This window comes from Dermochelys coriacea, chromosome 7 (genome assembly GCF_009764565.3).
Source record: "Dermochelys coriacea isolate rDerCor1 chromosome 7, rDerCor1.pri.v4, whole genome shotgun sequence".
In the NCBI taxonomy this organism is placed as follows: Eukaryota; Metazoa; Chordata; order Testudines; family Dermochelyidae; genus Dermochelys; species Dermochelys coriacea.
Window position 1 is genome coordinate 62,553,025 of NC_050074.1, and position 24,947 is coordinate 62,577,971.

At 45.6% G+C, this 24,947-nt stretch overlaps 1 protein-coding gene and 1 long non-coding RNA gene across 2 annotated transcripts; one reads left to right on the forward strand and one right to left on the reverse strand.

The window, feature by feature from the left end:
* Positions 1-1,328: 1,328 nt before the first annotated feature.
* Positions 1,329-5,153, forward strand: LOC122461115. Its single transcript, XR_006282854.1, has 2 exons — positions 1,329-3,316; positions 4,924-5,153. It is a non-coding gene; the product is annotated as an uncharacterized LOC122461115 (long non-coding RNA).
* LOC119859095 (dual specificity phosphatase 29-like) lies at positions 4,965-23,489 on the reverse strand. The gene is made up of 3 exons (XM_038410777.1): positions 23,314-23,489; positions 10,513-10,733; positions 4,965-5,212 (listed from the first exon to the last, which is right to left on the reverse strand). Exons 1-3 carry the CDS (start codon positions 23,487-23,489, stop codon positions 4,965-4,967), a joined length of 645 nt encoding a protein of 214 aa, XP_038266705.1.
* Positions 23,490-24,947: the final 1,458 nt, after the last annotated feature.

Sequence of the window (24,947 nt, forward strand, 5' to 3'; positions counted from 1 at the left end):
TTGCTGCTCTCCTGACCCTGCTCAGGAGATGTTGTATGTGTGGTGGTTTTGTTGCTGTTGGTTTTTATTTTGTTTTCTTTTTTGTGCCCTGTTCCAAAAGCTGCTGTGCAGAATGAGAGCGTGACCCACTTCATCTGTGTGATCTCTGCATGCTGCTCCGCTGGAGCTTGTCATGTGAAGAAAGTAGACACAGAGAAGCCAGGAGGTGGCACAAATGAGATGGCTGGCTGGCTGGCTGACTAGCTGCCCAGCAGCTTCCAGGTCAGGAAACCCTAGAGGAATCACTTTCTGTGTGATTTAATTGATCTATTTTTGGGGTTTTGTGCTGTTCCCCATCACTGTAGCATCTGAACACATTCCATGTCAAATGGATTTGGAACGGTAATGTCCCTGGTGTACTTCATGAAGTCTCTGGCTCCTTCTTATAGAAAGCTCTGCTGGGGTAGGATTTTGGGTGAGAGTGGATGGTTGGAACAGGAGGTGGTTTGAAGTTGTGACTGTCAGTTATGGAGGAAAAGTGTTATTAAAGAGGAAGCGATTGCAACATTTCCTAAGGCTTTTAGACTCTAAAGTCCTCTCCTGTCCTCCAGAAGTTCCTTCTACAGCCAGGTCTGCTTGGGAATGCTTTGACCTTGGTTCTGGCATACTTCATGCTGGGCTTTATGAGCTGCATTGTCCCTGACTGTCCTGGTGACAAATGGCTGGCAATGCAGTGTGTAACATAGGTGCGTGTGGATCCATTTGTGACTTTGATGATTATGACCGAGGCTCTAAACTGGGAGCTGCAGCTGTCTGGGGGACCGAGGAGGAACTGGGTCACAGGCTAGATACATTCACAGTAGCCTAAGCCATGAAGGTGATGGCTGCCACATTTTATACCAGCTGGAGCCTGAGTGCTGTTCTCGCCCTCACCTCCTGATATAGTGAATGACAGGAATCCTGCAGGGACCAGCGTGGCCAGGTCCTCATCCCGGAGGGAGAAGCAAAGGTTCCTAGCAAGTTGTAGGTGGAAGAGGGATTTTAGTTATTGGTACTGGCATGGCATCTAGCCTCATTGGCGAGTCAGACAGGAGGCTTCATGCCGCTCTGACACATGGGGCTGTGCGCCTTCCATGGGCGGGTGGGACTGTCCCTACTAGTTCTCCAAAGAATCACCCTGCCAAACAGCTTCCTTCAGCGGGAAATGGGAGGGTTATCTGGGGTATGGGGCCCTGAATATAGCATACCCTAGAGCTGCGTTCATGGGATGGGGGGTTAATGGAGGGATAAAGAAAGGTGCCCAGTGATAGAGATGCCTCATACTGCAGTAGTTAAGAGGGAGGAGGGCTAGTTAATCGTACCCAAAGCAGTTCCCTGCCCATTGTTTAAAGTGCTGTGCAGACATTAATGTTCAAGCACCTTGTGAAGTAGATGTTATCCCGCAGTGAATAAAAGGGGGAAACAGGCAGAGAAGTTAAGAGCTTGATTACACCTCTCAGAAGGCTGAGGGAGCTGGGGTTGGGGATACCAAGTTCCCAGGCCTGCCCAGAAATGCCTCTTTTGGTGCCTCCTTCCTGGCCGGCATCATCCATGTCCCCTTTCCCGTGCACAGCCAGCCCACTGACTGCTGCAGTCTCCTGGCACCCTTTCTTCTCCTCCAGCCATCCGTTCACCTTGGCTGGTGATGTGTCCAAGAGGTCACAGTCTGTGCCAGTGGCAGAGCTGGGGATAGAACTCAGAGGTTCCTGGCTCCTGCCCTGTGGTTATTTCATCAGACAATGCGACTTCCCTACGGGCAGGGGAAACAGATGTCCAGTGCTGGAGTAATGGAATGAGGGCTGGAGGAGAGAATCAGGTGCTCAGTGATGCAGAAACTGGTGAAGAAGAGAGGTAATGGAGGGGACCGCAGGAATTGCGGAGCAACTTCTCTGGCAAAGTGGAACCTTCTACAATAAGGATAAAGGAGACAGAGCTTCTCAGGGGCTGGGCTGAGACTGTGGAATGAGCTCCTGCAGGAGCAAAGGGCCTTCCCAAACCTCGCTGCCTTCCACTCCCAGTGCGGAATATATTGCTTTGATCTTGCCTCCTCTACCCTAAACATATTACAAACTGCACGTGTATATTGAAAAAAAGAAAATCTAGAACACAACACTTCTCTGCCCAAACATCAGATACTGCAGTGATGAACGTGGTATAGGAACCTATATGGACTAGCATAGAGGTGGAGGAGAACCCAGAGATCCAAACAGAGGGAATGTGTCTCCAGCACTACCATAACTGGGGGGATGAGGGGCTGGAGAGAAGAGATGGGGGAAGGAAAAAGGACCTTGCAGTAACTGGAAAGAAGTTGGAAGAGGGATGGTTGGGTGGCACTGATCATGCAGCAGTGGGGGGAGCTCGTGATGCTTCATTGGCTTCCCAAACTCAGTTACGATAAATCTCCTGCTCTTCCTATTATCAAGTTTTCTACAGCGGGGGAGCTGTAGCAATGGGCAATGGCCTTGGCCGCTGCTCACAGTAGCTACCTGTTGAGAAGTTTGCGAGGTCTGATGTCATCTTGAATGTTCCCGTTTATAGTGCTGTTCTGGAATTTAGCTCCCCAATAGCAATTGAAAGAAAGTTGACAGTAAGAGACCTTATGAGCGTCAAACAGCTGCCCAGAATTGGTTTACCAAACCAAACTGTATCCTGATGGAGTTCGCTACTGCATGTTCAAAGAATAGATTCAAGCCTTAGGATGCTGGAGCATAGCTACGTTTTCCAGGTGACTTGCACCCCATGGCTTAGAGTGTGTTCGGTGCATGACACCCCCTCCGGGCCAGCCCCCAAACTGTTCTCAGTGATTATAGTCAACTGTATTCTGACAAATCAAAGAAGACAGGGACGTGGTAGTAGTGGGGAAAGTGGGAACAGAGTAAAAACTGTTCATTCTTCAAAGAAGCAGACTGAGAATGGCAAACAAAGTGAATTTTATTTTCTCCAGATTAGGTACAAATCATATCTCTGACCCTTCCCATAAACACCTGCTCTTGGCCTTGTCAAAGAATAATAGCCTCAATAGATGGAACTGCAGTAGGCACTGTGTGTTACAGCGCTGGTTCATTTCCAACAGGACTGGCTTTAGGATTTTGGGGCTCTGAAGGGAGCCCGTGCTTAGGTACAGGAAGCTAAACCCAAAATCTCTTTTTTTTCCCCACCCCGCCATGGGTGGCGGGTATAACAGGCCAGGGAGGCTAAGCCTCCCCTGGTGCAGCCGCCAGTGACCTGCTGCTGGACACCTAGGCTATGGTGGCCTTGCATCTTCCCTGAGGCCCCCACCACCTGCTGGTGCTGCCTGGTGAGTCTTTCTCCTCTCCTCTCCTCCTCCTCCCCTCCATTCCCTCCCCCGGAGGCCCCAGCTGCTTGCTACCTCCCTCCCCCATGGGGGTGGAGGGTGAGGAGGGATGCAGTGGGTGAGGGGGGGTGAGAAGGCGAGTGGGGGGGTGAGGAGGAACATGGCAGGCTGGGTCTTGCAGTGGGTGAGGAAGTGAGGCGAGGGGCAGTGGGCGGGAGGGGTCTCGTGGTGGGTGATGGAGTGAGGAGGCGAGCAGCGGCAGGTCGGGGAGTGAGGAAGTGAGTGGCGGAGGGTGAGGAGGGACACAGCAGGCAGGGGGTCTTGCAGCGGGTGGGGGAGTGGGGAGGTGAGCGGCAGCGGGCTGAGGGACGAGGAGGGATGCGGTGGAGTGAGGAGGTGAATGATGATTGGGCAGGTGGATCTCATGGCGGGTGGTGAAGTGAGGCGAGTGGGGGCAGGCAGGGGATGAGGAGGGATGCGGTGGAGTGAGGAGACGGGTGGCAGCAGGCGAGGGGTGAGGAGAGATGCAGTGGGCAGGAGGGGTCTTGCAGCAGGTGGGGGAGTGGGGAGGTGAGCAGCGGTGGGTGGGGGGGTATCATGGTGGGCAGGGGATGAGCCGGGACATGGTGGATGGTGGAGTGAGGAGGTGACTGGCTGCGGGTGGGGGGTGAGGAGGCGAGAGGCAGCGGGTGGTGGGGCTGAGGAGGGATTCAGGGAGTGGGGTGTGAGGAAGTTCGTGGGGGGAGTCTCGCAGCGGGCGGGGAAGCGAGGAGAGATGCAGCGGGCAGCAGCCAAGTGGCCGAACTGGGTGGAATGTGGGTCGGACACAGACGGAAGAAACGGGACAAGAAGTTAGCCTCTCCCAGAGGAAGCTTCACCCACTGCCCATGTATCCCACTCCAGTTAATTTAAAGGATGGTTGCAGCTATGGGTTCTGGCTCAGGCTTTGCAAGGCTGTTTGGGTCTCCTATCCCTCTCTCTAGATCCTACAGCATGGACTCACAAGCTAGTGGGTGCTGAGTTGGCAGTTATCATAGCTGCATGACCATGTGGAAAGGTTCTGCTAACCCAAAGCAACACAGGTAAAGCTGGGCTCATGCTTCCTTATTCAGTTAACACCTTGTGACATGTATAATAAATGTATGTTGTGCCATGGGGTGGTTATGTTTAAGTAAATGTGTTAGGCTTTACATGTGGGTTTGCTGTGGGATAAACTAGCCCCTCTTAAATGGTATTAAAATAACGGCTGTTCAACATTTATTATAATAGGGCAGCAGGAGCAGCTGGGCCTGAATCGTATTTCGTGGGCTTGCACACTTACCCCATCCTTTACGTACTGGACACCACCCCTATAGTTCTTATAGAGCCACTGCCTTCCATCACAAGTCCCTCCTTTTTTCTCTTCTGTACAGCATAGCCCTGAAGAACAGCACTAAAACAAGGGGATTCTGTGTTACACTCCCTAAGGAGATTGCTTCCCCTCTCCATTTATCTATCTCCAACCTTAGATTCCCTTTAAGGCATTTCAAATGCTTTTGATTCTTCCCTCTGGACTTCTTACAAAGGACTTTTGACAGTATTGTTTTCCAACTCCAGTTTTCTCTTGCTAGGTGTTTTTCCAGGTTGCAGTAACCACAGGGCATGAGGAATGCTATATCTCTTTGCCATGCTCCTCTCCACTGACTTGGATGCCATTCTTGGCATTTGTCCTCTCCAGAGCCAGCTTTATGTCCAGTTCTCTCAGCTGTTTCAGGAAGCCGCGGTTTGGGAGGATGCATCGGTGCTGCAGCACTTGCTCAATGGCATCAACCACTGTCATATTCTTGTAAATCATCAGATAAGCCAAGACCAAGGTGGCGGATCGGCTGCGTCCCATGGCACAATGAACCAAGATCTTGTCTGCATGAGTGTGAAGAGCAAATACAGAGAAGGCTTTCAGATTTACCAATAATAAACACTCTCCCCTTCTCTAGGGCCTTTTGCCCAGAAATCTGAGTGCTTCACAGCCATGAATACTCTGTACAGCCTCCCTGCAGGGCAGGTAAATACCATCCTCTTGTACAGGCAGGGACTCTGAAGCACAGAGAGGACAAGTGACTTGCCCATGGTCACCCAGTGAGTCCATTTTAAAATCTGGATCTCCTAATGCTTTAACAACTGAAGGATTGCCAATTTACAACCAGGCAGAATGGGTTGCAATACGACAGTAGGTAGCCAGCAAAGCTGGCTCCCTTTTATTGGGCTCCCACAGATCCATGATTTACTGTGCTTCATTCATTCTGCTGAATCAAGGAGTGTTTGCTCTCTGGGTCGGGGGCAGAATTAGGAGGCAGGGGACCAGCACCAGCGAGGTGCTGATGAACCAGATACTCATTCCCTCCAGGAGGGTGAAAAGGATGTGTCCAGTTGCTCACTCCCAATACTTAGTAATATAATACTTAGTCCTGCTATGAGTGCAGGGGACTGGACTAGATGACCTCTTGAGGCCCCTTCCAGTCCTTGGTTCTGTGCATACCAGGGGCCAGAAAGGAAGGATGACTCAGTAGTTAGTCCCCTGCTCTGCCTCAGACTTCCGGTGTGACCTTGGACAAATCACTTTATCCCCCTGTGTCTCATCTCAAGATGACAATTCCTTTCATCCCACCCTGTTTGTCTCGTCTGGTTAGATTTTAGCTCTTGGGATCAGGGCTGTCTCTTACTGCATATAGGCAGCACTAGCACAATGAGGTGTCAGTCTCTGCCAGAGCCCCTCGGCGCTGCTGTAAGGCAAATGATTGAGAGTGGGATTCCCCCACTGGCAGTAGCCAGGGGCCGGAGGAGGAGAGTGATACTGGGCCCTTCCATGTGCTGCAGGAACTGATGGAAATGCTTCTGGGCTACAAAACCCTGGGAGGAGAAAAGCTGGGATGGAGTTTTACATCTTGGAAGGAAAAGGGTGATCCATTGAGGGTGCATCTACACTGTGTTTTAAAACCCCTGGCAGCAAGTCTCAAAGCCCGGGTCAACAGACTGGGGCTTGTGTATGGCATGAGAGATCCTGCTCAGACTCTGAAACCTGGCGAGGAGGGTGGGTCTCAGAGCCTGAGCTCCAGCCCTAGCAGGAACCTCTACACTACTAGTTGCAGCACTGTAGTGTGAGCCCAAGTCCGTAGCCCTGGGCTCTGAGACTAGCTGCCATGGAGTTTTTTGGGGGGTTTTATCAGTGTATCCTGATAAAGACAGTATCTGAAGCTCTGTCTACTACAACTTCCTATGGTCAAATAACACCACAAACACCATTGCAAGGCCAGAGGCACTTTTACTTTGTCGACTACATCTGGCTACGGCTCCTAGCAATTCACTCCTTGATGCTGGGAGTGGAGGGGATGATTTCCTGGCAGGAGCAGCACTGCTGTGTCATGGACACATCAAGAACTGCCAGCACAAGGGGATTAATGGTCACAGTTTGCATCCTAATCCAAGCAGATAGTTGTAGAGGCATCATGGCAGATTTCCAGCCTCACTGATAACAGAAAATGATAATCCCTTCTATCATTACTCTGAATATTTGAAACAGATGAAAACTCCCATTTGTTCAGCCCTTCACTCTTTGCAAGGGCCTCTGGTTTGTAAATGGGCTGGGGCAGAATGGTGGAGTAAATGACTGACATGAGGGGAAGGCTGAGGGATCAAGGCTTTGCTTGGATAGCTGGGAAACAGAGAAGAACTTTCTGGGCATCAGTGGCAAGAGGAGAACCTGTATTTTATGTTACGTAAAGTAAGGAGAAAAGTGCGCATATCTCTTTGGAAATGGCAAGGATGGAGAACCTGTCTGCTGTGTGTGAACATTAAAGATCTCAGAGGACTTTCTATAATCCAGGAATTTGCCCTGTCCTGCAGGGCCCAAATGTGCAGTGTGTGGGTTGGTGAAGTGATGCTTGCTTGTGCGTTGCTGTTCAAATGCTTTGGGGTGTTAATCTATCTTGCTAAGCTCCTTGTATGGCCATAGTATCTGGACACCTCACACTCTTACTTATCCTCCCAACCCCTCTGGGAGTTCAGGAAGTGCTATTATCCCCATCATACAGAGGGGGGGCCAGGACAAAGAAAGACTAAGTGATTTGCCCAGGGTCACATGGCAAGTCTGTGGCAGAACAAAGACTCAAACCTAGGTTTCCCAAGCTAGTGCCCAGGCCCCTGAACCATCCTTCCTCTACTACTTACTCCAAAGTGTAGGTTAGGAACCCGGAGGGCATTAACAAGACAAACATACTGGGTTATTATACTCCTAGGATGCCTGGAATTAAGTTAAGCATGTGAAAGAAGTGGCAGCTTGCTATGGTAGGTAGCTAAACAGAGACTGGTCTTTATCGAACAGGGTAGTTATGTACTTGCGTAAATTATGTACTTCTATGTATGTATGTTTGTAAGTTATGTACTCTTGCGTAAGATTTCTTTAAGGCTGATCTCTTGCACTGATAGGAGTATGTGCCGCTTGGCTAACTGCCTCTTATCTCTTTACATGTCCTACTTCTGTAGCCCACTATCTGAATGGGGAAAATGTCCACTACAATACTTTTGAAACCACCGTATCAGCAAAAAAAAAAAAAAAAAGGCCCTAAATCTATTGCACGTGTATGTTTGACTGAATGCACTAAAATGACCATCCACATCTGGACAAGAAGGTGAGGCTTAATGGTGCCATACTTGGCTGTGGTATGAGTAACATATTCAGAACCCCTTGTTTCCCAGCATGAGTTTCTTTGCATTCTTGTCCTCCTCTCTTCTCCAGGGCTACTACAGGCAATGGTTATCTTTACATCACTAGTGCACGTAAGAACAAAACACAACTCTCTGTCCTAAAAAAAAAAAAAAAAAAAAAAAGGAGTACTTGTGGCATCTTAGAGACTAACAAATTTATTTGAGCATAAGCTTTCGTGAGCTACAGCTCACTTTATCGGATGCCGTGAGCTGTAGCTCATGAAAGCTTATGCTCAAATAAATTTGTTAGTCTCTAAGGTGCCACAAGTACTCCTTTTCTTTTTTGCGAATACAGACTAACACGGCTGCTACTCTGAAACCTACTCTCTGTCCTTGTTATTCAAACACCCTACCAATGCAGCAGCCAGAAGAACAGCTACATAGAGAAGTGTCAGCGTTATACATTTAGTTACTCTTGAATTCAGAAGTATTTTTAATAAGTGAATCGCTCCATTCTCTGAGTCGGGCTTCAGTTTCATTGCTGCATCAATGCTTGGCTGAGCCTCAAGGCTTCAGAGGTGTTTGATACAACCTCGTAACTGGAAGCTTTGAAGCTTGAGCCTTGCAAACTGCTCTGAGTCTCTCCCCCATGATTTATCAGCACATGAGAATGTGCTAGACTTCTCAGGGCTTGTCTACATGGATCAGCAATGTGCACAACAGGGCTTTGAGTTCTAAAGCGCACTAGCGTGCTGTGCACTAACAGGTCCATGTAGGCCCTGCTTGTGCACTTTAATGTAGTGCTGTTGGAAACAGTCTTTCTCTCTTGACCTCTGTGTGTTTACCATGTCTTTCACGCTATGCTGCGGGAACAGGAAGGAAAGGCTGCAGGACGGAGAAATGAAGGCTATTAAGGGCTTGTCTGCAAAAACATTTTGTTCGTGGCAAGTTGGGGTGTGACTGTACCCCACACCAGCCTGCCGTGGACTAGGTTTCCGGGTGCACCCTGCTGGCACAAGTTCCTTAGAGTACTTTGAGCAAGTCCCATTTTAAAGAAGCCTGGAGCAAAGCATTTTAATGAACTCAACAGCAGGGAGCATGCAGTTAGTTAATCTGTGGCAGGGTAGTGTGAGCTAGATTCACACCCCACCTTGCCACAAACTACGTGTTTATGTAGACAAGCTCCTGAGGCCTATGTCCCTCTCTAGGAATGTGATTAGAAGTGAGGGTAGAGATCAAACACTTTCAGCCACCCAGAAAATCTAACTATTCCCCACCCTTTCCAGAAGCAGTACTTGGGTGGAGTCTTGTCAATTTTAAATAGCTTCCTTCACCTACGGACCTCTCTTCCTTCTAAGAACATAAAATCTTAAAGCAGCACGAAATGCTAATGGCACTTCAGTTTTAAAATAGTGATGATTTATTGTCTTTCTTCCTTATCAAGGGGCAAATTCTGTAGCTGAGGACTGTACTTGTTGAAAGCTTAAGACCTGGGTGATGGTTGGGGGTATGCCAGGTAACCTGCAGCTGCTGATCTAAACAGCCAAAAATACAAGTTGACAAAAGGTTGGAAACCTGATATATGTGGTCCTCTGATATTAAAGGCTTTGTAGGTCAGCAGGAAGATCTTAAGTTTCTCTGCTGGCTCCTGGTAAAACACACCCTGTTGAGATTTTTTTTTTTTTAAATAAGAACTGGAGTAAATGCTGAAAGACAGTGTGGGGTCGCGGCTGTGGTGCTTCACATCAGCTTAAACCCTTAGCTAGAACACTGCTGGAGGTCAGCAAATAATGAATTGTAGTAATAAAGCTGGGAAATTACAAAGGCTTTAACTAATGTTTCCAGATCTGTGCTGTCAAAGTGATTTCAGTCTCCTACGGCTTGGAAGATGACAAAAATAAATCCCTGTTACAGCTTGGAGATGATCTGATGGCAAAAGTACTAAAGTGCTTTTATATGTCTCTATAGCAAACCTAATACTTTAGTGTAAGAAATGTTGAAGTGACAGCCTTGGAGACTGGAGTCATACATTCGCAGGGTAAGTACAGCCTGGGCAGATGCCCTGCTAATAGGCCTCACAGCTAAGTGGAAAGGGACCACTTCTAGGAATGGCAGACAAGCTCCATAGCCCATTGAGTTCACGACTTTCCTCCTGAGATTGTTTGCTTCGTAGGATTGTAAAATGAGTGCTGCTTGTGCGAGGGACACCTGTATGCTAGGGAGATAGCTGCTTAACAGTGGCCCATCAGAAGGTAGGGACTCTTGGATTGCTACCAAATCCCATTGATTTGAATGGCTGACATGGCTGTGAGATTACCTGAACCCCATACCAGCATTGACTTCCCTGAAATGACCAGCTCCATTATTAGCCATTGCTTGTTTGTCCTGTGCCGGTGGTCCTTGACTTTCTCTGCCTGTTTCACCCCTTGGGAGTTGGCTACTTTTAATAAATACTCATGTGCATTGAGATTAACTGTAGCAAACAAGGTCTTTCAGACCGTACTCTGCCCCCTCCTTACTTCTCTGATCTTGGAGTGCAGCTTCAATGAATTCAGCAGCTGAATAAAAGAACTGGCTGAGGTTGAAGGTGGTGAGATCATCAGCTTCTACTCCATGGTACTCAATGGCTATGTCACTGTAGTAGTCTGGTCCTGTGTCCACATTCCACCGGCCGTGGGCTGCATTGAGGATGTGGGTGAAGCCGGCTTTCTCAAGGCTGTAGCGATCTAATGCAGTTTTCCTGTTAAACAAATGTCACAGTCAGATGTGTGAATGGAGCTCTCTCATGCTGCATCCGCTCAGAAATATTTCTCTTATTTTGCAAGTCATAAGCCACAACAACACTGATGATACTTCAAAGAAGCAGTCTGATCCCCTACCTTTACACAGATTTCAGAGTAGCAGCTGTGTTAGTCCACATATGCAAAAAGAAAAGGAGTACTTGTGGCACCTTAGAGACTAACAAATTTATTTGAGCATAAGTTTTTGTGTAGCTCGTGAAACCTTATGCTCAAATAAATTTGTTAGTCTCTAAGGTGCCACAAGTACTCCTTTTCTTTTTTGCCTTTACACAATACCTTTCATCACAGGATGTCACAAACAAACTGAGCTGCCTAGCAGCCATATGCTGTGAGCCGTTATTGGTTCTAGCTATTTTACAGATGGGAAAACTGAGCTACAGAGAGGTTAAGTTGACTTGTCCAAGGTCGCAAACTGAGTGAGCAGCATCGCTAGAAATAAAATCCATGAATCCTTCCTCCCACTCCCTGGCTTTAACCATCTGACACATTCTCTCCAATCATTTAATATTACAGGACTAATCAAAAAGTCAGTTACAAATGAGGATTAAATTCAGCTAGGGTTCACATGGCTCATACTACCTCTGAAAGAAATGCAACCACTGGGATTTTTCCCTTCTACACTTAGAGGAAAAAACTTGTTCATGCTCATGTGTCTAAAGGGTCTAGAAGCTCTGTCAGCCTCCTTCTTGCTGCCATGTACTAACGGATCACGTTAAGGTGTCTCAAGACAAAAGCACTATACTCGGAGATCACATATCAGCCATTGATTTAGAGCTGTAACTGCTTTAGAGAAGTAAAAGGGGATAGTGCTACACCCTGTCCTCTTCCTCCTCTGGAGTGAAGAGGAATTGGCTCCTGGGATAAGGGGGAATCTATTGGGTAGGTGGGGGGAATGAAACTGAAAATATTCAAGCTTCTTAAAGTGGTCAGGATGTGCAAAGCTAATGCTTCCCTTTCCATGCTCAGGTACCTGGACGTGCTAAGGACAGGAAAGTGGCAGTCCAACTTTCGGTAAACCTGTTGATAAGAACAGCCTATTGTTGTTTATTATTATTAATGTGGCCCTCATGCCTAGGAGCCCTAGTCATGGATCAGGGCCCCACTGTGCTAGATGCTGTACAAACACCCAGCAAACAGGTGGGCCCTGTAAGGATTGTAAGGACCCAGTATGGCTGTTCTTATGTTCTTAATATGAATCCTTTATCCTTTCTTCCTAACCCTGTTGGCTAGCAGATACAAAAAGGAAACTCTAATTGTACTCTGCTGTATCTGAGCATACACAAGTGTGGTTGAGAATTCCTTGAGGGATGCAGAAGAGCTGCTGCTGTATCAAGGCACATAGCTCTAATTGCTTCCACACAAGAGTATTGTTTAGTGGCTGTGTCTAATAAGCTGTGTGTTTATACAAGGTAAGACAGTGGGCTCAGTTTCTACTGTTGTGTTACCATGGGATCTTTGTTTTGGTGGGTTAGCACAATCTAGCAGAGTCCCCAAAACAATTACACAGCCATGAGCTCACTGAACAATAGAGACCTAGCATTATTATTGGAGGAGAGCCCAGAGTCAGTGCAGCCCGCTGCTTCCCGTAGTGCTCAAACACACTTTCGCCTACTCCCCCAGACAGGATGTATGCTCACCCCCTGAACTTCCTCTCAGAGCTACTTCCCGAGATGGCCGGTCCTTCCTCTCTGGGAGGAGCCACAGAACTGGGTGAAATTTTTCGAGTGAATTTTTTTGGGGAAAAATGCGGATTTGGGTTGACTGAAACATTTTCTGGCTTTGTGTAGAATATGTCAAACTGATTCAGCAGAAAATAAAAACTAAAAATAATTCCAAACAAATCTAAACATTTCATTTCTATACAACTGTTTCACAATGGCTTTCAAAATTTACTTCAGTTTTATTTTTATAAATTTAAAAACATTTAAAACACTCAGAATCAAAACATTTCAGCAGATGTTGAACAAAATGTTTCATTTCACCCAAAACAATGTTTTTTCTGACTACTTGATTTGCTGAAAATTTCATAAATGATTTGTTTTTGGATAAACCCAAAATGGTAATTTTTTTTTTCAGATTTGCCAGTGGACTGAGAAATCAGTTATTCATACAACTTTAGAGCCCCACTCGTTAGGGGCTGCATGTAGATGTGCCCCACACGCAGACCTAGCAAGCACAGAGTAACTCTGTTACAATACTATCCAAAAGATTGATGCTTTAAAAACAGATGAAATAATTTCCTGGGGAGAGGTCAGGGCAGGTGACTTACCCCACTCTGTTGAGTCTGCCATGCTTGAGGTGAAACAGGGATTCTGTTTTCAGGTTTTGTTTTGTGGTGGTTCCCCCCCGCAACCCTTATGGGGAAAAAAAAAACTGTTTTCCATTCTTCAGACTTGGACCAAAAGACATGGAAAAATGATGCTTTCAGTTCATAGATCTGTGCTCAGTTAGAAGCCCTGCAAGTGGAATCCTTGCTTAATAGCAAGTAGGGCCACACTGTAGTCAGGGTCAATGGGAAAATAAAGATTAACTGTCCATGAAAAGTAAGTTCAAATTTTGATTCTCCAAATGCAGCTCAATCGAATAAATAGCAGTTGAATTAAACAATGTACATTGTTGTTGTTCTAAACAGAGACAATGCCAAACAATAGGGCACATGCAGGGGTGAAAGTAAAATGCAGCTCTTACTGGGTACGGGGCTGCTCTGGGCCCCGCTCAGAAGGGGAAAGGCCTCAGAGGCAGGACTGGTGGTCAGCGTACCCCAGCCCGTCCATCTGCGCTCCCTGGCCCGTACTGCCCTGGGCTCCAGCGGCAATTTAAAGGGCCCTTTTAAATTGTATCTTAGACCTATGCCCTGAGCCCTTTTAAATCGCAGTCCTGGGGCAGCTACTTCTTTAGTGTTTCCCTCCCACCCCCATCAGCCGCCGGGGGGGTGGGCAAAAGGGGCAGCGATGTTAAAGCTTTTTGCGTCCCCCATCGGCGGCCCTGCCGGGTTGTCGCTGCCCCTTTTGTGCCCCCTCCTCCCCATTGGCGGCCCTGCTAGTAGGGACCCGGCAGAGCCACCAATCGGGGGCGCAAAAGGGGCAGCGATGTTACAGTCACCCCTGCATTTGGCACTGCAACATTCATCTGGGATGTAATTTCCCTGTTTTCTTGACTGGGTTCTCAGAAGACTGTCAGAAATTAATGCCTTAAATGCAAATATTAGACAAGGTGGGTGAGGTAATATCTTTCAGAGGACCAACTTCTGCTGGTGAGAGAGGCAGGCTTTTGAGCTAAAAGGACCTGAAGAAGAGATCTATGTAGCTCAAAAGCTTTTGCATCTCCTATCCTGGGACCACCACAGCTACAACAACACTGCAACCAACTTAGACGCAGATACTATACCAAGAGAGAGCTTTGATTATAACGTGTTGCATGGCTCTGAGATCTCGCATTTAAGTGTTCAGTGGCCGTAATGTTTAGTGAGCACATAGGAGTCTCATTTGTCAGAGAGAAGGCACAGTGCTTTTTTATTAACTGCATCAGCGCTCAGCTAAGTCAGAGTCTGCTCAGGCTTTGAAAAACATTTAGTGTGTTCTGGGCAAACCCAAGGGTTACCACAGGGTTTACCATAGTCACTCCCATATTAGCATGGTATTTTTATATCTGCAGAATCACTTCCATTCTACCTCTCCTTACAGTACCCAAACGAAACCTCCCAGGGCTCTTTAGATTTAGGGACATGGGGGTCTATGCTATTGGAGCAGCCCACTGGTATACTAACTTCAGTATCCTGGCAACAGACTAAACCTGAAGTTTCAGTGGAAAACGCTCCTCTTTGCCTTTCCTTTTTGCCCCAGGTGTTGTGGGCAAGCATATTTTGAGGCCGGGGGGTAGAGGATGGAGTTCCTTCCTGATGCCTGCTCTTGACTATCTTATGTCCTGAAACTTTAGTATAATTTTCCTTGATTATTTTAGACTAACCCCTTATATTAGCAGAGGCATATTGGGTATGTATTTATTCATGTAGTCATTCTGTCGGTTGGGATTGGATAAAGAGGAATAACTGATCCGTCTTAAACATTACAAATGCTTACAGTGTGATAAACAAAATCTGTTATCATTGTGAGTCCCTCTTCTGCTCTGAATTAATCATAGATATAAGATACAGAAGAGACATTCTGAGCTCTGTCTAGACCATCATCCTGCCAATGAAGGATTATTCTCTATCATGTTCTCTTTACTACTTCATTCAGGCTGATGTTAAATTGTCTGTCATCCTTGCCTTCCTCTTAGTTTAGCCTCTCAGGTCAACTGCTTCAAACTCTGCTGTACTGAGTGCTTCTCTGTGGACTTGTTCGAGTTCAGAACTGACCTTTTGCAGGCAAGGCTACCACAGAAAAGGCCATTTATTCCCACTGGTGCCTGTCCCATAACCAGTTGTTTAACATGGGCCCAGATCAAACCCTTCCTCCTTTAGCTGCTAAAACTAGAAAACTTTCAAACGTGATTGCTCAGAGTTAAGCATTCAGATCCATTTTAGGGCATTAAGATGCCAGTTTAGCAAAGCACTTAAGCATGTGCTTAGGTTGCACTGACTTCAGTGGAATTTAAGCATACACTTTACTGAACTGGTGCCTTAATAAATGCCCTGACTTTCAGTGGTGCTGCGCACCTGCAGATCCAGTTGTGAGCTCTCTGCACCTCTGCAGGTAAGACTATGTAGCCTCAATATGGGTTTGGCTGCCTCCATCTGAAAGGGTTGGTTGTCATTTCTGTGGAAGGCTTACACCAGGAACTTTTCCTACGATTTCTAGTATGTTGCGTATTCTGCAGGGCCAGGATTTTGTGTCTTTGTTCTGTACAGCATTGAGCACGCTATCTTTGTGAAAATTATAAACGATTAAATCACTCCACAGCTGCTGCTTCCACCTCATATGCTGTTTTCCTTTCCTCTTTAGAGAGCTCCCACAAGCTTAAATGGCGTGATTTCCCTTTCCAGTAACTAAGCTGTGTTAGGTCCTTAACAGGACCTCTTCCCTCTGCTAGCAAGAGGTTCTGTATTTATAACCCGCTCCTATTGGCTTAAACTGAAGTTTTGCCATTCATAGTAACAAAGGATCAGGTCCTCAGACCAAGATTTTCAAAAGTGACCAGTGATTTTGAGTGCCCAACTTGAGATATTGTAAAGAATGTTCAGAAAGTGCTGCGGATTAGCCCTTTGATAATCAGGCCCTTGTAGGGTTGCCAATCCTCCAGGATTGCCCTGGAGTCTCCAGGAATTAAAAATCAATTTTTAACTAATGATTGTCATGTGATGAAACCTCCAGGAATACATCCAACCAAAACTGGCAACCCTAGACCATTTTAAGGTGCTCCCAGTTGAATATCCAGATAATGGGCCTATCCTTCAAAATCCCTCAAACTTTCCTTTTCCATGATACCTACAAAAAAATCTTTACAACAGGTAGACAGATGGGAGCATGCAAGGAAACAATGAGACATTATTGGTCAGCATGATCGGCAGTGGTCTCAGCTTACCAGCAGCCTGTCTCCATCTGTGATCTCTTTTCTTATACTTAGTTTCTAAGCTGTTTGGGGCAGAAACCATCTTTTTTCTGTTTATACAGCACCTAGCACAATGGGGTCCTGGTCTGTAACTGGGGCTCCTAGGTTCTACAAATAATAAATAATAGTAATAGGTTTTGGTCTTGCTTTAACTGAAGTGACTTGATTGTCAGTGATCTTGGGGTAACTAACGTGATTGCAAATTCTGATGTAGAAGCTCATGCACATTTCTGAATGCAAATATTGTTCCCAGTCGTAGCTCACACAACAATGACCAGGAATAAACCTTTGTGCAGTGCCAATGCTAGAATTTACAAGCATCTCAATTAACTCAAGATAATTGGCAAGCAGTTAGGTTGATTTACAGCGCAACCCAAAACTTTGGTGTAGATGTACCCATAGAAGCACCGACAATCATGCGTCACTTGTGAAAATCTCAGTTCATAGTTTACCTCCTTTGTGCTTTAATATCATTAGAACTCTTGGGTATATCACAAGATGTATGTGTTTCCTTTTGTTCCATTTACTTCTTACACCACTTCTGTGGTAACAGCATTTTAGATGAAAGGAAAGAGTATGTAAAATAAGAATACCTACCAACAGCCAAATGGGTAAGACAGCTAGTGAGCTAGGGCCACACAAAGGCTGTTAGTGTGAATTATAAACCTTGTTCAAGGGTTTATAATTCAATCCTTAATTTGTTTTGAGCTAGCACATGACACAGATGTTCTCCCTCTTGCAATTAGCTCACCACCTGAGTTTAATAGTCCAGCTAAGAGTTTTCTGTCTTACTCCCTCCCTACGTGATGCTATTGCCTTGTAAATGTGATAGATATTTCTATTTCTCTGGTAATAATTGAACATAAAACCACAATGCCAGGAAAAGTTCGCTCTAAATGCCCAGTGTAGGTGAAACTATCAGCATTTGACATCCTCCAATTGCTTTCATTTTACTCTTCTGGGCCATCTGTGTTTTAGCGCTTGATTTCTTTTTACATGGCATAAGCCATTATGATCTTCAATGTCTGCCTTGAATGCACTTTAGAGCAGGGAAGGTGAAGTACTGTATTGGGAAATAATTAGGAAAATGACAGTACATCTCAATCTGGGAAGGGAGGCATTGAGGAAAGTTTGGGTCCCTGAGTAAAAACCCACCTTTTAATAACAAGAGATATACTGGGTACGGTGGCCTTGATTCAGCAAAGCACTTAAGCACATGCTCAAAGTCAAGCATGTGCTTAAGTCCATCCTTATGCAGCAAAACCTTTAAGCAGGGCTCAACTCTTTACAAAACCAGGGCCTCTACAGTGGAACATGAGGCAGATGGACCCATCAATGTGTTTGTAAAGTTCTGTGACAAAGGGTGGTGGAATACATAAGATGGGAATGACCCTCATATGGGGGAAATAGAAGATGAAATCCCTTTTTACTTTAGATTATATGCACACCTCAGAACATGTTGCCTAGTACTGAGTTGAGGGGAAAAGGCCCAATCAAAAATATAATTCAATTGCAGCCATTTCCTTGAAGAATAGTACTTATTTCTTTAAGATTTATACAAAGACAAAAAGATGGTGCCCATCCAAGCCTGTGATCTTCATCGAAAATTAAAGTTCATAGCAAAAAGACCAGTACTGCTACAAATTCTATTTCATCCCAGCAACAGTTAGCTAACCCTTATAGCAAAATAAAATGATACTGCCCTTCCCTTTCTATAGTTTACCCCAACTCATCATCGCCACTTCTCTCATTGGCACCTCTCTCATGAGCACCAATAACTCAGCCTTCATTCATGCTTTAGTCTCAGTCACACAGTGGGGAAGAGTCTCAACCACGCCATCTAGTCAGAAGAGACAGAAACAAGCTGGGTGTCATCCATATACTGAAGACATCACCACCCATGCTTCTCTGTTAACCCTCCCAATGGCCTCACACACGTGTTAAATGGGGAGGGACAAGATGGAGCCCTGTGAAAACCTCTGAGTGCCCTGCAGGAAGCAAAGCAAGTCTACCCTCTGAGATTGTTCAACAAGAAATGCACAGAGCAACACTATCTACTCCTCCTATAGCCCCCAGATAAGTCAACAGAATTTCATAGTCAGTGCTATCTGACTAGGCGGCTGGTGTATCTAATATCATTATGGACACTCGTCTTTTATCCAGCACTTGAGGGAGATCACTGAGCAACACAAACAGCTGCTTTCTTAGTTTGTATCTTACTCAAGTTAATACTTGGCTTGACAAGGGTTAAGAAAATCTGAGGCAATGAGATATTGTGGAAGGAATTGTCTCTTCTTAAATTTTCAAGTATTTTTAACCACCAAGGGAAGGCTAGGGGCAGGGCACTAATTTGCCAGATGTTCAGTGTCAAATGAGGAATTCCTGAATATAGACAGTACCTCTGTTTCCTTAAGAGTGGTCTGCAACCTGCCATTGCTAAGGCAGGTGTTGACAATCTCCAGTAATACTGGGCCTAAAGTTTCCGCAACTTCCCCTGCATCTAGAGAAGCACTGCTGGCTGAAGCTTAAGTAGAGATAATGTAGCATTTGTCCACAACAAGGCATTGCCTTGTCTTCACACATGCATGAATTGGAGCAAATTTTTTTCCCTCTGCAAACTAGCTAGCAAGTTCTTCACAACCAGAGGAACTCATGAGTTGCTGAGTGGGGAAAGCTAGGGTTCACTGAGCAATCCAGTCCCCAAAGCAAATCCGCTGACTGACGTTTTGTAGATGCTGTGATAGGCAAGGAACCTCCTCTTCACCTTCCCCACATCAAAAGCATAAGAGTTTTGGAACATTTTTGACATAGACAATTAATTTCAGACTTTGACACTCTTCCTTATTGCTTCAACTGTTGCAAATCAGCTGCAGACCAAAATGATTTATGGGGAGGACTGGCAGTGTAAACTGCCAATGCTGCTTGTATCGTGGCATTTAAAGCTAAAGTCCATACCATCGCTTTTTGTTCCTGAGAGATTTTTTTTTTGTATGGAGTTACATATTTACCTTCTGGCTCATAAAGCCTCCACTAGGACTGGCAAATGACAATGCTAATATTACAGTGAAACCTTCCACCATGTCTCTTTCTTTTTAAAATAAAATGATCCCACACCCTCTCCATTCTGTGTACATATTTCTACCTCCAGGGTCACTAACAATACGACCTGGAATGTTTCTATTTTGATGTGATTAATACCAGTGGATGTCCTAAGAGTTCATATGTTCTAAACAGTGTGATGTAACTGTCCATTGCACTGAGCCAATTCCCATCTGATTTCCTCTGAACTAATCCAAATGGCATTTCTCTTTAAATGTAGCTATTTTGACTGAGCCAAAGACATCACTTTCCCAGACAAAATCCTTTAGGAAGGGGAGGAAGTCAATCAATGGGTGGCTAAACACTCAGTATGTGCTTAATTAGCACAGTCCCCTCTCTTCTAGATGATCTCTCCGTGTGTGCTACCTGCAAACTTAATTGCCTTAGTCAGTTCTCAAACCATACCCCTCCTAGCAAGCATGGTTGTCAGCTCTACCAGCTGAACAATAGAGAAGGCTTCCTTTCCTACAGGAGTTTGGCTCTGCTTTGCAGCTGGAAGTTAGTCTTAAAATGTATTATGTAAGGAGGGATCTCTTGATTAGTTTCTCTTTTTGGTAGAGACCGGCCAATGAGACAGTGTTCAGATATAGATTAGGTTCTGGCTAGGATTCAGATTTGAGATCTAATCAGAGCTAGGGATGAGGTCAGATGAGGCCAGGCTTTTAGGAGACCACCATCATCTTTAGCTGAGATCTTGTGAATGGTACTCTGGAACCAGAAAATGGGCCTTTTTAAGTTTTGGATTTAACCCAGAATCACAGCCATAGTAATGTGTAATTTGGCAGCTACCATCTCTACTTTCTGGCTCTGCACTAGGAGCTGGGTTTCCCTCTGAGCATCAGTTTTGCTTGTGCCTTGGTTGTACCCTATGGCTGGGGATCAGCCAACGAGGCCATCTGAAGAAGACATCTGACTCACATCAAACAGTGCTCTGTTAAAAGAAGGAAACAAAACAAAGCAGCTCCCTATACTACTGAAGATGATAGACATGTTACTAATCCTGGTCATGGATGAACCAAAAGCCTGTTTCTGTTCCTGTCACTGGGAGGCTCCTATTGTCTCCAAGGTCTGGTCTTAAAAGTCTTTAGAACTTGCCAGAGGAAAACTTCAACTGGAGCTGAACACAGGATGTTAAATTTGAGGCTTTGATTATTCTGGGCCTGCTGGGCCTCATGAGGATTTCATTGCCCCTGGTAAACAGCTGCAGCGGAATCCTGTAACAAAAGGAATGAGTGGCCTCACAGGGCTCCATGATAGCCTGCATTGCATTAGAATAACGCTGTGGTTATGTAGTCAGGATAATTAATTGGCATTTCCATAAGCAGTCGCTGCTAACCTCGTAAATGCAGAAGGCAGGAATGAGGCCCAGATGTGGAGGCTCTGAAGATAAACTCTGTATGTATGTGTACACTTGATTTGCAATGAGCATGCCACTAAATTCTTCTAAGGGCAACCCTTAATTTAGCCTGGTTGATAAGGATGCAAAATGAATGTGACATCTGTTGCCTTTTCCACAGTAGCTATTTGGTGCCCAGTGCTTCAACCAGGCCCAAAAAAGAGGCACACTGATGAGTTGAGGGCGGAAGCTGTTGGTCACAAATAAGGTCATCTTATCCCAAGGGGCTTATCTTGTGTTCAATGCTTAGGACATGAAAATAACTAAAAGGGAACATAAAGCTGGGTGAAGTGTCAAAGCAAACCAGTTCCACTCTAATAAAGAGACACCCCTATTTTGACACTGAGAGCAGCACTGCCAAAGTGCCACCATGCGGAGTTGTGTATACATGGATTATTATGGCCCCATTATCCTGGACTTCATCTGCTTAGAATTAAATGCTTAACTGCCACCTTGTCCCAGTAATGGGGCCAGAGTCTTGCCTGGTGACCAGTTCATCGTCCCAAATCCTTGGGGACTGGAGGCTGGGCCCTATGTGAACTGGAGCACTAGCTAAAGAATTTTTTGTGGGTCATCAGCCTAGTAAAGCTGGTCCTCATCTGTTTCCATCCCTCCTTTATTTCTTTCCTTTCCCCCCGATCCCCAGTCATCTCTCCTTCTCATATGGCTTTCTTTCTCTGCCTCTAATAGGATGGGGAAAATGTCTCATTGTGAAGCCCTGCTTCAGGGATGGGCTAGCAAGGTCTTTTGACCCGATGGCTTTTACCTGCAGTGCTACCATCATGTGACCCTTTTCCATCTATTCTTAAAAGCTTGCCCCATTTTCTTAAGAGTTAGTGTGCTCTACCCCCCAAAAGATACTCTCTCAACAGCCAACCCCAGCTAAGTGAACAACGTATCTCTGAATATTCTCATGTAAGGTAGTGGGGCTTCTGTTTTGTTTCCCTGATTAATTGCTCTAGTGGACAAGTGCTTTATTCTTAGCATTTGTCTTATAGACATTCAAATTAGAGTTGTAACCAGGCAGAATTACAGAAACAATTGTCTTTGGAAAAATAACAGTTGGTAGATGGCGGCCTGTGTCTAGGGACCCTGAATGTTCAAAGCCTTATTCTGGTTGGCCACTTGGGCCTCTCTGCACCAGCTCAAAGGGGCAGAGTTGAAGCCTCATCACAAAGATAAGTGGAGAATACTTCCCCTATTATGTTAAAAATAATTCCAATAATTTTAAACAAGGAAAGGGAAAGAAAATGCCAGGTGAATTTAACAGAGTCCATTCTGCTTTTGCTGAATCTTGGGTTAAAAAAGATCTAGTAAGAAACAAATAATTGCTTCTTCCCACCCACCCCCCCACACTTGTCCCTAAGCTTGTTGGCCAGACTATCGCCACACTTGGAAAAAAGATTTTTCTTCTGTAAAGTATTAGCCCCTGGATGCTTATAGCCCAGATCTCTCATGTGGGTCTTTCTATTGCCTCTGGTGCCACAGAATTAATTAGTCAACAATACTGGAACTCGAATAACTTTTTTAAAAAGCTGTTAATCTTTCCACTTTTATAATCTGGCAGCAGATGAATTTTGGGACCTTTTAAAAATATTATGAATACTTTGGAGTTGGTGGGGCTGCAGCTTGTGCCTTTTAGTAATGATGTAAAATAAACATCCCATTAGGGAAGGGAGTAGGGGGAAAATGGGAATTCAACCAATAGTGCTTAAGGGTTAAACAAAGTTCTCCTGCTCTGCAGACAGGTTTGATTGTCTGCGTATGGAGCTGGTTCTATTTAACAGAATATTATAGCCATTTCCAGATTAATCCTATGCTTTCACATTCATTTGCTAACAGCAGTGAGATGCGCCCTGCAGCTGAGAATGAGTTCAAAGTAGCCTAGCCCTATGAATAAGGACAAATTTGTTTAAAGCCTGGACCGTTTTAATGCATGAGAGCCCCCCCTCTTCCTCCTTGAAATACTCCCCCAGCCAGGATCTGACTTACCAACACTGAAATGTTTCCAGCTTGTGGGAAGACTCTTCAATCACTTCCAACAATTCTATTTCAGGCTAAAACCACTCTCACCCATGGTTCTGTGCACTCAACCTGTGCCCTTCACTCAACATGACCAGGGCTCTGTCACTTGGTAATAAATGACAAATTACTCCTTGAAATTAACCACCTTAAAATAGTACATGACTATCCCCAAATGCTGCAGCCTGTCCTACTGTCTCTACTGCACCATTACTGCAATCTTTGTTAAGATGAGATGCCTGCATGGCAATGAAAACCTTTTCTCTGGGCTGTGGTGCTTGAAAACTAGAAGGGGAAATCTTTGCTTTTGTGTATCCTGAAAAGGGCTGAGGCTGCCTTATTCCTATAATGAGCACTGATTTGGGCTGCCAGCAATGGCCTGTGTGCTGGCTAACAGAGTGTGGGGGTAGGAACCCCTGTGGCTCCATTGGTGGGTTGCATTTATCACTTACTCATCTCCTATGTAGAGATTAGGCCAGACTTCATTGACGTGAGTATACTTTGGGCTGCCTTTCCAGAAGAGCCGCTCCAGTTCAAATGTGCCGGGGGTATAGTAGTCTCCGTCAGGGTCCACTTTGATTGCTGCGTAGGCACTTCTCTTCATGATGTTCAAACCTGCTGAAGACATCTTGTCCCCAGGGGATTATATGGCATTGTATACTTGGAATGACAGTAACTAAAATGCAACCATAAAAAGAATAGAAAGCTGGGAGAAGTGTCAAAGCCACTGGGTCCACTCTGGTTAAGCCCCTTCCGCCCCCTCCCCATTTCTTTGTGACACTGAGAGCAACACAACCAGCGTGCCTAGATTTGGAGCCGTGTATAAATGGATAGACACCTCTCTGACAGATGTAGCCCCATGATTGGAATCTGTTTGTGCTGCTGGCTCCCTTGATAGAGGAATTAGAAGTAGCTCATTGGATAAACTTGCTCGCAGTGAAGACAAATAAAGGGTGGGACTTTCCACAGCGCTCAGCATTGGCCCAACTCTGCTCCCCTAGGTAGTTTGCTCCCAGGAAAGTCAAGGGTTACAGTTCAGCTGACCTCAAGTGTTTCTAAAAACTCCAACCTCAGGCCTCCAAAGAGCCAGTTGAAGGGAATTTTCTCCATCAGATGAAATTTTAAAGTCAAGATGGGACATTTTTCTAAACGATCTGCCCTAGTTCACACAGGAATCCGTTCGAGGAAGTTCTATGGCCTCTCTGGAGGTCAAACTAAACGATCACAATGGTCCCTTTTGGTAAGACTTGGACTCCAGGTTGTTAGTTGTTAGTCTCCACAGGCTGCACCTTTATCTAACATATGGCAAATCAGAGAGTGGCTGAGTTTGTCCCTAAGGCTGGCCATGGGGTGCCCTTGTTTTACTCTTTCAAACTTTTAACACAGCTCTGCATACTGAACATTTAAATGCCTGTTTCCAGACTTGATAGTTTACCCTGTTGCTGCAGGGCACTAATAGCCGGTGTGACCAGCTGAACCTGCTCTTCAGCCAGGAGTGCAAGCGTGACTGCCACTTGCATACTCAGAAAGGCTGCATACTAAACAAAGGGAGCAATCTTCAGCTAAAGAGGTGCGTTAATTCTCATCTGTGGTCATAGACCACCCTGTTGTGAGGTACGACCCAGACCAGCAAGGGGTTGTATCATTGCCTGCCCTGTAACTCCAGATGCCCTAACTGCTTTGCTGCTGTGGCTGACAGCCCGGACACCTACAGCCAGCAGATGAATGTGTAGATCCCTCAGTGTCTGTATGCTGTGCAATCCTGGTTCAGCGCTCCGATCCAGCAGCCTGCCTACAACACAATAGCCCCACTCTAGTTTCCACTGTGTTTAGTTATACCTAGCAAGATAACCCCCGAGTCCCACTTTTCCCCAAACCATGTGCTCTGCAAAGTCCAGCCCTTTTCTGGACCATTCAGAAGGATAATCGGGTTGGTTTGCTCCTTTAAACAGACAATGCCCAGTCAATTCCCACATTAACTGGAGTTAACAATTACTTCCATTCAGCATTGGGTTGTTTAGATTAAAGGTAAATCAGGTTTATAAACAAAAAGGCATAGGTTAAGGGATGAAATAAAATTAGAAAG